This window comes from Xyrauchen texanus, chromosome 39, assembly GCF_025860055.1.
Source record: "Xyrauchen texanus isolate HMW12.3.18 chromosome 39, RBS_HiC_50CHRs, whole genome shotgun sequence".
NCBI lineage: Eukaryota > Metazoa > Chordata > Actinopteri > Cypriniformes > Catostomidae > Xyrauchen > Xyrauchen texanus.
Window position 1 is genome coordinate 29,003,033 of NC_068314.1, and position 14,543 is coordinate 29,017,575.

The window sequence follows — 14,543 nt, forward strand, 5'->3', positions numbered from 1 at the left end:
CTCTATGCCTAGGGGAAACAAAAAGAAGGGCATAAAGTCCTCCATCGGCCGTCTCTTTGGCAAGAAGGAAAAAGCACGTTTTGACCAGCCAATGAGCAAGGACGGCCAGATGACACCACCTGCTATTCCAGGTAACTATTCCAATAATTTTTTATTGTTATTATTATTATGATTGCATAGAAACAGTAAATGAAGACTGTATACCCCTTAACTAACCATAAGTTGAGTTTTGTGTTTACCTCATACTGTATGTTGTGATAAACAGATTTCGAGATGGGTATTGGAGATACCATGACCTTGAGCAAACTGGGCACACAGGCAGAGAGAGACCGCAGGATGAAGAAAAAGTAGGTCTCCCCTGATCTCCTCTGGTGTCCCTTTCTAATTCTCACTCAGGAAGAGTGGTCCCTTCATCCTTACACTTTTCACATCATCCTGAGGCATTCACTAACCTGACCTTATCCTTATAACCTAATTACACAGCTCAGTTAAAGCAAATTAACAATCAATTGGATGGCAAATTGCCATTATCTGTAGATAAACAAGTGAATAAATAACATTTAATAATAGGCTAATAACAGGACCAGAAAGCCTCATTTGAGGATACTTTACTGTACTCTTTGTGGAGTCATATCATATCGCTGTTGCTTGGTTTTGGAATTAATACTAGAGGGAACCACCACTTAGGTTAATATGTATGTGTATATATATATATTAGGGCCTATACTGTATGTGTATATATATATTAGGGCTGTCAATCGATAAAAATGTTTTATCAAATTAATTACATGGTGTCCCTATTAATTAATCGCGATTAATCGCATATACAAATATTTGCTGAGAAAATAATAAAAATAATTCAATATATAATGATGAAATAATGATACATAGTTATCTTTAAATATAAATATATATATATATATATATATATATATATATATATATATATATATATATAAAATAAAAAATATTCAGATAATTTACATTACAGATGCATTACATTCTTGTGGCTGAAGTGTTAATCATGGATAAAACAATACAAAAAGTGGCTTTAGAATACAATGTGTTGTTTACTACCATATTATTGAACATACGTAAGTCAATCATTGGCATACAGTTCACAGCAATCCATTTCACAAGTGAATTTGTCAATCAGTTCGAGATTTATTATGAGGGCTTGTTTAAGGACCCGTCAATGTACACCTGCGTCAGACATGCTTGTGTAGCGTCTCGGTGCGTTGCATCATAAACATATATTTTTAGGTCACTGTGTCAAGTTAAATATAGTTTAATACTTAAACACATATTGAGATTCCTTAGTTCGGATTTGCGCTCCATCAAGTGTTTTGAACGCAAGAACGTAACACATGTTTGTGTTGTTCTGTCTGCTGGATGGATGTTTTCTTCACCGTATAAACTGCGCATTGCCATACAGCAAGTTTCACATACTGCCCTCTGGAGTAAACAGGTGGTACTACAAGCTTTCCTTAAAAAAAGGAATCTTCCATATTATGGTCAAGGGGGCATTGCGATTAATTGCGTAAATGTTTTTTGTCGTTAAATTGACAGTCCTAATATATATAGATATATTTGGAATAATTTACAGATTTTGCTTTTTTGGAAGGAAATTGTACTTAATTCCCCAAAGTGGCATTCAACTGATCACAAAGTATAGTCAGGACATTACTGATGTAAAAAACAGCACCATCACTATTTGAAAAAAGTTATTTTTGATCAAACCTAGACAAGCCCCATTTCCAGCAGCCATTACTCCAACACCTTATCCTTGAGTAATCATGATAAATTGCTAATTTGGTACTAGAAAATCCCTTGTCATTATATCAAACACAGCTGAAAGCTATTTGGTTCATTAAATGAAGCTTAACATTGTATTTGTGTTTGTTTTTGAGTTGTCACAGTATGAAATAGACTGGCATGTCTTAAGGTCAATATTAGGTAAAAAATGGCAAAAAAGAAACAGCTTTCTCTAGAAACTCATCAGTCAATCATTGTTTTGAGGAATGAAGGCGATACAATGCTTGAAATTGCTAAAGAACTAAAGATTTCATACAAATGTGTACATTACGGTCTTCAAAGACAAAGGACAACTGGCTCTAACAAGGACAGAAAGAGATGTGGAAGGTCGGATGAACAACTAAACAAGAGGATAAGTACATTAGCGTCTCTAGTTTGAGAAATAGTCGCCTCACATGTCCTCAGCTGACAGCTTCATTGAATTCTACCTGCTCAACACCAGTTTCATGTACAACAGTAAAGAGAGGACTCGGGGGTGCAGGCCTAATGGTAATAATTGCAAAGAAAAGGCCACTTTTGAAACAGAAAAACAAAAAGGTTATAGTGGGCAAAGAAACACAGACATTGGTCAACAGATAATTGGAAAAGAGTGTTATGGATCTTAACCCCATTGAGCTTTTGTGGGATCAGCTAGACTGTAAAGTGCGTGAGAAGTGCCTGACAAGACAGCCACATCTATGGCAAGTGCTACTGGAGGCGTGGGATGAAATGTCACCTGAATATCTGGACAAACTGACAGCTAGAAAGCCAAGGATCTACAAATCTCTTATTGCTGCACATGGAGAATTTTTGATGAAACCTCTTTGAAGTAGTTTAAGAAGTTCTGAACATGTTTTTCAAATTGTAATAGTAATTGTTCACGTTATTAATGTCCTGACTATAGATTGTGATCAGCTGAATGCCACTTTGGTGAATAAAAGTACCAATTTTTTTCCATAAGAGCAAAATGTTTACATTATTCCAAACTTTTGGTTGCCAGTATATGTATATATATATAAATTGTATTTAAGCAATATCACACGAGCAAGAATGCAATGTTGCCCTATATCAGCAGTGATGAATTAGGGCCATATAGCACAATTGTGAGTGTGATATACAACAGTTGTTATATAAACAGTTGTTGTATATAACATCTTATATACAACAGTTCAATGAACAAGTAAATGTAAAAAAAAGTATAAAAATACTGAGTATGGTCATAAAAAATTTATTTGTGCATGGAACTACTTTCTTATGCGATGAATCAGAATCTGCCGTTACTGGTTCAAAACAAATAATGTGTCCAAGCCTCTCAAAAAACATCACTTCAGAACTAGTATCACAGCTTGGGTTGTTTCTCTGTGGGTGTGTGTGTGTGTGTGTGTGTGTGTGTGTGTGTGTGTGTGTGTGTGTGTGTGTGTGTGTGTGTGTGTGAGCGTGTATTTATCACTTTGTGGGGACCAAATGTCCCCATAAGGATAGTAAAACCCGAAATGTTTGACCTTGTGGGGACATTTTGTCGGTCCCCATGAGGAAAACAGCTTATAAATCATACTAAATTATGTTTTTTGAAAATGTAAAAATGCAGAATGTTTTCTGTGAGGGTTAGGTTTAGGGGTAGGGTTAGGTTTAGGGGATAGAATATAAAGTTTGTACAGTATAAAAACCATTATGTCTATGGAAAGTCCTCATAAAACATGGAAACACAACTGTGTGTGTGTGTGTGTGTGTGTGTGTGTGTGTGTGTGTGTGTGTGTAGAGAGAGAGAGAGAGAGAGAGAGATGGATCACCTGTTGATGATGCTGTAGTCTGTTAGTCAGCTTTCTGAAGATAATGTTATTTTGGTGAAATTCATCCTAAAAAATAGTCGTCAGAGTGGGTGTGTTTCTCCCTATTTCTCAGTAGCCTGAGCTACCATTATAGAAACCGCAAACTCCTCCGCCATTTTGAACAGTATTTCCTCTCCAATGTGGAAACTCCGGAAAGAGGTAAGCGCCTTGAGTTTGTGTAATTAATCAGTCTGTTGTGTCCCTCAGCTGTGATGAGCCTTAAAGCTGAAGTTGTTAGTTTAAAGCTGTTTAAAGCTATTTCCTGGCTTTAGTAGTGTAGTAATAATACGAGTGATCACATAGTGCTGTTGAATGTAAACACTGCGTGATGCTGATTCACATCACCAACTGGCTAAAATTAAACACAAAAATGGTCTTTTGCAGCCTCCTGCTGGCTAAAATATGTAATGTCACAATATGAATTATAAAGACACACATATAGCTCAACAGATCTACACATTCTACACTTAAGTGTAGAATGCCACTAACACAAGCAGAGTGATACACACAGTGAAGTGTCCGAGTGCTGATGGTGTGAGAACATCAGTACTCATGGAATGTCTGTCTTCCAATCAGATTCGAGGACCAGAACTAACCATTATAATCAGACAGGCAGATAGATAGATAGATAGATAGATAGATAGATAGATAGATAGATAGATAGATAGATAGATAGATAGATAGATAGATAGATAGATAGATAGATAGAACAAATGAACGAACTTTCAAATCCCATGGGTTGATTTTGTATTCAAATTATTTTAACAGAACAAATTTCCTTTTTTATTATTATTTATGTATTTATTTATTTGTTTATTTATTGTGTTATGATGGTCTCATTAAAACTGAACTAGAAACCTTTTACCAGGCCTTTCATCAAGTATTTTTGGTACTTTTTAAATGCATTTATGAAATCCATTATGAAAATAGAAATGATTACATAAAATGATGATAATCTAAAAAAGAAAAAAGTGAAATAAACTATCTCAATATTTATTGTTTGAAAATGATTTCTATTCATTTCTAAAAATGTTGCCCCTAATCAGCTAGTGGGTTTGTTTACCACATCAGAAAGTGTCAGTGAAGAGCATGTTTGAAGTAAAATATGAGAAAAGTGATGCTTAGTGGGAAAAGAATAAGCTTTCAAAAACGTTAGAAATATAATTTCCATCACTGTCGCTTTAGATACCCCATATGTGTCAACCACAATTGTCTATGCTTCCAATGTTCAGACTGATTTGAGTTTGGGGTAATACAGGATTTCTTCCAAGCATTGACCTTTTTTGTCTTCTAACAGGCATGAGTTGCTGGAGGATGCCAGGAGGAAAGGACTTCCTTTCGCTCAGTGGGACGGCCCCACTGTGGTCTCCTGGCTCGAGGTACAAAGAGATCAGCCCCCATAATCCCTAACACAGTGCAGTAATGAGCACAGCACTCATGATCTCCATGATTGTAATCACACAAATCACTGGGGGAGGTGGATGCGGATGACAATAATTACGATAATTACTCACTCGCTCAGATGATGAGGGAGATAACGAAGATGTGTTTTGACGATCTTTTCTCTGGCATCTTCCAGCTGTGGGTGGGCATGCCAGCTTGGTACGTGGCGGCGTGTCGTGCCAACGTAAAGAGTGGTGCCATCATGTCGGCGCTGTCGGATACAGAGATTCAGCGAGAGATCGGTATCAGCAACCCACTTCATCGGTTGAAGCTGAGACTGGCAATTCAAGAGATGGTGTCACTGACTAGTCCATCAGCTCCTCTCACCTCACGTACAGTAAGTGCGCTGCCCTTAAACTACTCACTTATGTATGTACAGTCAAACAAATATAAGACAAAAGTTAGTCAGGGCTGATCATATGTCAATTTAAATGTATCCTTCTCACAGTTTTACTCAATGCTGTAGTCTACCAGTTAGCATGTAACATTCAGACACATTGAGCTCTGGTGCTCATGTGGGAAATGTGGGTTTGAATCCAGCCAGCCTGGACTCAAACCCACCGACTACCATCCCTGGAGTCACATGCTCGAATCCAGGGTGTACTGAGTGACTCCAGCCAGGTCTCCTAAGCAACCAAATTGGCCCGGTTGCTAGGGAGGGTAGAGTCGCATGGGGTAACCTCCTCGTGATCGCTATAATATGGTTCTTGCTCTCAGTGGGGCACGTGGTGAGTTGTGCGTTGATGCCGTGGAGAATAGTGCGAGCTTCCACACGCACTGTCACCGTGGTTATGCACTCAACAATCCACTTGATAAGATGTGCGGATTGATGGTCTCAGACGTGGAGGCAAATAAGATTCATCAATAAGAGTCACTACGCCACCCGAGGTCTTAGAGCGCATTGGGAATTGGGCATTACCAATTGGGGAGAAAAGGGGAGAAAATCACAAAAAAAAAAAAAATATCCTGGTTTCTATTTTATACTGTCAAAGTTAATAGGAACTGACATTGTCAAATAAATAATACAAATAATTAAAAGACTGAAATGTAAGCATTTACTTATTGGAAATGTTCTCCTTGACTGAAGCTCTCAAATCAAATATGGTGCCTTTAGCTGTGTTGCATCAGGTTTGATATCAATGATGTTTAGGTCACAAGACCAATGGCATTTGGCATCAAATCTCATTGATTTTTGAAGCCCATTTCAGAGCTTCGGTGGAGGGGAAGATTATATTATTATTAAAGACTAGCATTTCTCTTTTATTGTATGTTGAAAATAATTATTTTTTTAAATTCACTTTTTTGTTTTCCACAGAATAAAGTCGTATAGGTTTGGAACAACATGAGGGTGAATAAATAATAACAAAATTGACATTTTTGCTATTCATTGAACTATTAATTTAACGCAAAAAAAGAAGAAGAAAAATTATAACTGATCCAATGTCTTTTTTCCCACTTTCTCTGAGCATATCCATCTCATCTTGCCCTGCTCAGTTTAAACCAACTTTGTTTGATTTCTTTTTCATTACTCTGAGAAAATGAGGCCTTCTCTTAAGTTCTGTCATTTCTTCTGTTTTCTGGGGGCTTGAATTAGAGATGAGCAAACAGGAAGATAGCACAACCAGTGGCTGTCACATTCAGGACTCCAGAATACCATTTCAGACATTGAGTCACTGTAAACACACTCATAACATTATTATAAAGAATGCACCTTGGGTGATCGTATGTGTGTGTATATTTCTTTTTCACTGTGCAGTCTTCTGGAAATGTGTGGGTGACTCATGAGGAGATGGAAAACATGGCAACCTCCTCCAAAATGGTTAGTCCATCAGGGACCACTTCCCGAACAGTGCACTTTTTAAACTTGTGTGTGATATTTGCATGTTTATGTGTTTAACTGTGTTTTGTGCTGTACTCAACAGTATTCAGTATTTACTCATTGGATTTGCAATAAATATTACCTCTATTGCTGTTGCTTGGTGTCCACTCTCTCTACTCTAACTGGGCTGAGCTCAGGTTGTTATTTAACTGGAAGAGTATACTGCTAACAGTGTCTCCTCTGTGCTCTAACACGCTGTCACTCTGGGATTTGACTGACAGGAGAATGAGGAAGGAAGCTGGGCACAGGTGAGAGAGCTCTCTGCCTTTCAATGACAGAGAGCCTTCCACTGACCTCACCATTAACCTTTTTTTTCTAGAATGAAGACTTTCAATACAGATCTGTAATATTATTCATGGCCTGAGAAGAAATGTACAAACTTCATATGGAATAGGTTGAGAGCTCAAGAGAATGTCATATGAATATATGCAATTTTTATGCCTGAAATACCCACATTTGTTGGAATAATTAAGAATAGATCAAGTCTGTATGTACTGTAAGATTGAATATTGTCTCTACATCAATGATTTACAATTAATTAATCCCACTTAAGACCCAATTAATAGCATATAATGTATATTCTCTTTCTCAGACTCTAGCATATGGTGACATGAACCATGAGTGGATTGGGAACGAGTGGCTTCCCAGTCTTGGCCTGCCTCAGTACCGTAGCTACTTCATGGAGTGCCTGGTGGACGCTCGTATGCTGGACCACCTGACTAAGAAAGACCTGCGGACACACCTTAAGATGGTGGACAGCTTCCATAGGTACACAATATCCATTGTTGCTAATTTTGAACTAGCCTAATAATAGTTAGCCTTACGTTCACGTACTAAAGTGTAATACTCTTCACACTGTTTTGTTTTATGTTGTTTTACTTTTTTGTTGTTGTTGTTTTGTTTTTTTGCTTTGCTTTGTTTATTGTTTCTCTTCACTTGTTTAATTTTTGTAAATTTTGTATTTATTTATTTGCTTTTGTGTTTTGTTTAATTTCATTTCCTATTGTTTGGTTTTGCTTTGCTTTGTTTTATTTTGCCTTTTGTTTTTGTTTCGTTTGGTGTTTTTTTATTTTTTGCATTATTTGATTTTTTGATTTTTGATTTTTTTACAGGGCTAGTTTGCACTATGGCATCATGTGCATGAAGAGGCTGAACTATGATAGGAAAGAGTTAGAGCGACGAAGAGAAGATTTCCAAAATGACATCAAAGGTAACTCTGCAGACAGACAATCATTACTGAACTTATCTCACATCTGCCTTGAAGCAAATTATCATTGCACTCTGGATACATTAGTACTTGGAAATATCACCATCTAGTGGCCATACCTGTTAACCACATTTTGTGGACTGGAAAGTTTGAGGTCAACAGCTGAGCTTTTTAGTGTCAAATCCATTTAAAGGGACGGCGCCCGGCTGAACTTTATCATAACACTTGAACTTGACACAGCTGTCACAGCTTTTTAAAATCATTCATCTTCTTTGCTAAAGACACACGCACCAACTGCTTAAGACATACACACGCTTAAGCACATTACACGCAGAATTGTACAAAGAAAAAGGAGGCTAGCCAGCTGTGCAAAATGATCACACTGCACATATACTGTTACCTAAACACAGATATTTCTAAATAGTACAGTTTATACACAGGCCCTTTAAAGATTTGCTTAATTGATGTTTACTGCACAGAGTACAATGTAAGTATTTTGAGGCATCTTAATGAAAAAACAATGAGCCATTTTGAAGAAAGTGCCTTTAGAATAAAATATCAAATCATTGTACCGTTTTGCACTCCCAGATACCCTGGTGTGGACCAATGATCATGTTATGCAGTGGATACAGAACATCGGTTTGAAGGAGTACAGTAATAATCTGCTGGAGAGTGGGGTGCATGGAGCTCTTGTTGCCCTAGATGAGACCTTCGACTTTAGCAGCTTGGCCCTCATTCTACAGATCCCAATGCAGAACACCCAGGTGAGGTTCACACAGATGTTTTAAATGATACCGTACCAGGCTGCCATTCTAGGACAGCCATTTGATGTTCTAGTATCAAACTCACTCTGTCTCTCTCAGTTGATATGGTTTTCCAGCATACTGAGGGCCATTCCAAAGACATGAATCTCTGATGTATCTCTCTCTTAGGCCAGGCAGATTCTGGAGAGGGAGTTCTGTAATCTCTTGGCATTGGGAACAGACCGGCGCCTGGAAGAGGTTGGTGAAGTTTTAAATTCTAGTTTGAATTTCAGCTAAATTTCATGTAATTATCTGTATCACAAGAAGTCCAATAAATCAGACTGCTGACATGTGTACATGTGTATTTTGAATGGGGCAATAATAATTGAGGTGCAAAATATCATCCAGACCGCTGCTAAAGCAGCATATAGATGCAGTCAGAATGTTACCTTTTTCAGCTGGTCAGGATGGACCAATCAAAGTAATTTATGTTTGCAGGATTTCATTTAAAGTCATTGTTTTAATCATTTTACAGAAATTACAGGGTGTCTTTTCATTTTTATGTCGGGTACCTATTATTTAATTTAATCATTTTAAACATTTATAATTTTTACTATACAAACATATATAGTAAGACAAAAAGTGGCTTGAGATTTCAACATATCTTAATGGAGGATACAGCTTTTTAATGAAACAAAGACATAATGGCAATTTATGTATTTCTTTATTTATTTTACATCTGTGTAACAGATGCAACTATAATATATAATAAAAAATTATGCAAAAATACAAAGTAACTTTTTTATCCTTTTCAACAGTGTGATGATAAGTCATTCCGAAGGTCTCCATCGTGGCGTAAGCGCTTCAGGCCAAGAGATGGCCAGGGTCTGGGTATGATGGCAGGGTCCATAGAGACTCTTCCCGCTGGCTTCCGCCTCAACACCATGTCCATTCCCTCATCCATGGTTGCTGTGCCTAAGAAACAGCTGCAACCAGAAGGTAGAAAGGGGGGGTTAGCTGTTTTACAGGGGTGAAATGAGTTCAACATTGCCATTAGCATGTTGCAATGGTTGCAGTACAGTACTAACAACGAGTGCCTTTAGTTAACTCTTTAACAAGATATCTTGCAACAGGTGTTTTCAAACTGGGCTCGGCCGAAAATTATTATTGTTATTATTATTATTATTTTGGAAAAACATTAACATTTATCGAATTTGACATTACTGTTCTACTTTGCTTTCAGTCTAAGATGGAAATCATGAGATTAATTGCAATGTTTTATTCTATTGACAGCCTTAGTTATTTTTTAACATTAAGACATAAAAACAAATCTACATTTATTTTATACAGATTTACAGATCCTCCATTAATAGTGGGCAGAAAAAAAGACAAGCTGTAAATGTAATGCCAAGTAAATATTTTTAAGAGAGTATTTAAATTATTTATTTTGTTTTAGTACAGGCAATTATGTGATTCTGAAAACAACATTACATATGATTTATAAAATCATGCTTAGGCTGCCTATTTTTCTCACACATAAGAAAGGGCTCTTTATACACAAAAATATATTGGTGCCTTTATATTTTTTAAAGGGGGTTCCTTTGCAATGTGATTATCATATTTCGGGGTCTTTGGCTTCAGAAAGTTTGAAAACCCTTGTCAACACTACTTGCTGCAGTTGCAAAACATGTATGCTTATTGACTGTGAAAGCATGACTGTGTCTTACATAGCTAATATTAACGGCACTGTTAGAATTGATGAAACAAAGAGACAAACACCAAGCCTAACCATGCATTGACAGTTCGCGTCCCCGAACTCACTGCATGTTTTTCCCCCTCTTTGTCTCTGTGGTTCAGCAGCCGGTCCTCCGGCCTCGCAGAGACTAGACCCCTCAGCTGTAAGGACTTACTCCTGCTAAATTGCTTTTACTAATCACTGCACTCACACGAACAGGTAAGATCTTCACTGTAGCCTCTCAACTAAAGAATAGTGAGCTAGAGGTTTAGTGACACTGTGTCTATATTGGATGCATCATAATCAACAGATCTGTCTACACAGCTACTCCCCCCACTTTGTTTGGGTTTTCCCTCTGAAATAAATTGATTTAATTTTATTAAATGACCAAGTTCAGGCATGAAACTCTGAATGGCGTAAGCTGATTCTTGGAAGCTTTCTATTAGCCAGTCAGCACGCTCACCAATTGGTCACATGATGTAAGCTGATAGGTCATTTGACATGTAATTGGGTAGCCAATCAACTTGTGTACTCTCTCTTTGCCTAACATTTAAATTTGCTCAGTTTGTAAGTAAGCCAATTTTACTGCAGTGCATTGTGAACATATTCTCTTAAACCCTCCTCCTCCCCAGCTACACATGTCTAGATCTGCTATTTGCGGATTGTATTTATGTCTAATTGTGCAGCAGCATGTCGTACATGCTTGATGCAGCATGTTTTGTGTTTTTCTATCTGTGCAACAGCAGCATGTCCACATGCTTAACTACATATGTCTATGTATGTTCTAGCGGCAGCAAATCTCCGTACCTGCTCTGCAACAGCAGCGTAGCAGATCTAGTCTGCCAAGACCAATACCCTATCAATCTGTCATACCCACATTAACATGCTAAATCTTTCTGAGAGTTGCCATGACTGAACTAAAATTATGCATAATTGTTTTGATTTTCTATATTGGCCCATTCAAAGTCTAATTTTTAACCATTGGGCAATGTTGGGTAGATTACTTCTGAAATGTAATCTGCTACTGAATTAAAATTGTAATTGATAATGTTATCTTTTAAATTGCATATTTAGGTAATCTAGTCTGATTACTTTTGGATTGCTTATTGCATTTATTTTGACGAAAGTCTAATTTTAAGTATATTTACTCTCCTTTACACACTTCATTAAGCATCAGTAAACATGAAGTCAAACAACATTAGCTATTTGTCAGCCCCCGAGTGGCCTTGTACTTGTACTGGGCCACTTCAGTTCTTTCAGTGTAAATAGTCTATAAAAGGTTGCTTTTAGTGTTTCAGGTTTTTGATCATAAAAGCTTTCTGCTTAGATTAATATTCCAGGTTCAGGACAAGTTAAGCTCAATGGACAGGATTTGTGGCATTATTTTTACTAACACAAAAATAAATTTCGACTCGTTCCTCATTTTCTTTAGAAGTTAAAAGGCAGAAATGTGAACCTATTGTATAATGTTTTTATAGAAGCACTTACATTAATTATTTTGTTAAAACGTATGTATTTTTTGTGCTGTAAAGTTGTTTAAATTGACGGTTTAATGGCCGTTTTAGGGTTATGCCATTAAGCCGTCATGGCAACAAAGTTGTAAAATTGTATATAAGTTTACACAGAAAAGGTTAGTAAGCGATATTATGACACTAAAATCATGTTACTACACTATTGATAACATCTTATGACTATGCTTTTAAAAATTTTAAACTATACTTTTAGTATTTTAACATTTACGGATTGGTCCTGTCACTTCCATTGTAAGTGCTTCAATGTACCCCAGATTTTAGCTTTTTTTCTGATTAACATATTTTTTTTATTATTGATTCATACAGATAACAAAGAAAAGAAATCAAATATACACTGAATCAACCTTTAACCCCCACTCTTACCCCTCCCAATACCCAACCCCACCCTGAACCTCAACAACATCCCTGTGGTCATGCATGATTATAGACACACACACACACACACAAAAAAACATAAAGAAATATGTATATATATATAATAATCACACACATTTAAATCTAAAATTCCCTCTCCACTGCCCCTCTCTGAACCTTCAACCAAAACTCTTGGATCATAACACACCACCAGAAAACATGGGTTGTGTCTCCATCTTCTGATTGGCATCGCCACCAGGTGGGTGTGTATTTAAGACCAAGCCTGTACAATCTAGAGGGGGTCCAACATAATCTATGTAAAATTTTGAATTGCATAAGGCCCACCCTTGCATCTCTAGATGCAGACTTGAAGTTTTTTAGAATCCTAGCTCACACTCCCTCCTCCAATACCAAGTTTTAATATTTCTCCCATAATCTCTTGAGAGAAGTTAAAGCTCCATCCCCCAGACACTGAATTAGCAATGAGTAATACACTGTTGCCTCATAACCTTTTCCAAAAGCAGTAATCACCACTCCCAGAGTATCTGCCACTTTAGGGGGGGTGTATGCTACTCCCAAAAATAGTACAGAGCAGGTGACGCAGCTGTAAATACCTAAAGAACTGAGATCTGGGAGTCCCAAAATGTTGAACCAAATTTTCAAAGAATCTCAACACTCTCATATAGGTCACCGAATATATTAACCTCCCTCACAATCCACTCTGACTAGCAGAAAGGGGACTTACTAATACATAATTTTGGGTTCAGCCATATGCTCGAGGTAACATTTCCGAATTAAACACTCTGGACACTTTTGTCCATACCGAGTGCAAATGCAAGATAACGGGGTGTAACTTAACTTCTCAGATTAGTTTGATATAAAGACTTTGCAATGGCGAAATAGGGGTAAGAACTTCCTGTTCAATACAAAACCAGAGAGGGGCTCTCTAAGGTGGAAGCGACCAATGAGCCAAATGTCTGAGACTGAGTGCATAATAATAAAACAAAAAAATTCAACAAAATTTTTTGAATTGGGACATTTACCATTCCAAATGAAGGAATTTGCTATACTATCAAATTGCTTCAAATAAGAGAGGGGGAAATCTATAGGTAGTGACTATCAGGTAGATGAATTTTGGAATACAGTTCATTTTAATAACATCAACCTTCCCAATCATGGATAAATGTAATGAAGCCCACCCCTCGAAAACCTTTTTATTAAAGGGTCAAAATTAACTCTAACTAAATCTGACAAATTTGCTGGGAATAAAATACCCAAATACTTAATGTCCTGTTTGGGCCACTGGAAGGTGCCCGGCTGGAAGGCCGTCACTTGACAGTACACTGTCAGAGCTAAAGCTTTGGATTTACACTCACCTAAAGGATTATTAGGAACACCATACTAATACTGTGTTTGACCCCCTTTCGCCTACAGAACTGCCTTAATTCTACGTGGCATTGATTCAACAAGGTGTGCTGAAAGCATTCTTTAGAAATGTTGGCCCATATTGATAGGATAGCATCTTGCAGTTGATGGAGATTTGTGGGATGCACATCCAGGGCACGAAGCTCCCGTTCCACCACATCCCAAAGATGCTCTATTGGGTTGAGATCTGGTGACTGTGGGGGCCATTTTAGTACAGTGAACTCATTGTCATGTTCAAGAAACCAATTTGAAATGATTCGAGCTTTGTGACATGGTGCATTATCCTGCTGGAAGTAGCCATCAGAGGATGGGTACATGGTGGCCATAAAGGGATGGACATGGTCAGAAACAATGCTCAGGTAGGCCGTGGCATTTAAACGATGTCCAATTGGCACTAAGGGGCCTAAAGTGTGCCAAGAAAACATCCCCCACACCATTACACAAACACCACCAGCCTGCACAGTGGTAACAAGGCATGATGGATCCATGTTCTCATTCTGTTTACGCCAAATTCTGACTCTACCATCTGAATGTCTCAACAGAAATCGAGACTCATCAGACCAGGCAACATTTTTCCAGTCTTCAACTGTCCAATTTTGGTG

The 14,543-nt window shown here is 37.5% G+C and overlaps 1 protein-coding gene across 10 annotated transcripts in view; it reads left to right on the forward strand.

The window, feature by feature from the left end:
* Positions 1–14,543, forward strand: part of ppfia4 (PTPRF interacting protein alpha 4) — a 152,783-nt gene that overhangs the window by 134,997 nt on the left and 3,243 nt on the right. For 6 of the 10 annotated variants that reach the window (XM_052111620.1, XM_052111617.1, XM_052111615.1 and 3 more), the window contains 12 exons: positions 13–131; positions 266–347; positions 4,921–5,002; positions 5,203–5,403; positions 6,823–6,885; positions 7,167–7,193; positions 7,538–7,713; positions 8,058–8,155; positions 8,741–8,916; positions 9,085–9,153; positions 9,714–9,894; positions 10,753–10,849. In XM_052111620.1, the coding sequence (XP_051967580.1) occupies positions 13–131; positions 266–347; positions 4,921–5,002; positions 5,203–5,403; positions 6,823–6,885; positions 7,167–7,193; positions 7,538–7,713; positions 8,058–8,155; positions 8,741–8,916; positions 9,085–9,153; positions 9,714–9,894; positions 10,753–10,814 (1,336 nt within the window). In that variant the 3' untranslated portion in view covers positions 10,815–10,849. The remainder of the gene's footprint in view (positions 1–12; positions 132–265; positions 348–4,920; positions 5,003–5,202; positions 5,404–6,822; positions 6,886–7,166; positions 7,194–7,537; positions 7,714–8,057; positions 8,156–8,740; positions 8,917–9,084; positions 9,154–9,713; positions 9,895–10,752; positions 10,850–14,543) is intronic. The other 4 variants (XM_052111616.1, XM_052111623.1, XM_052111618.1 and 1 more) reach the window with 2 other exon arrangements.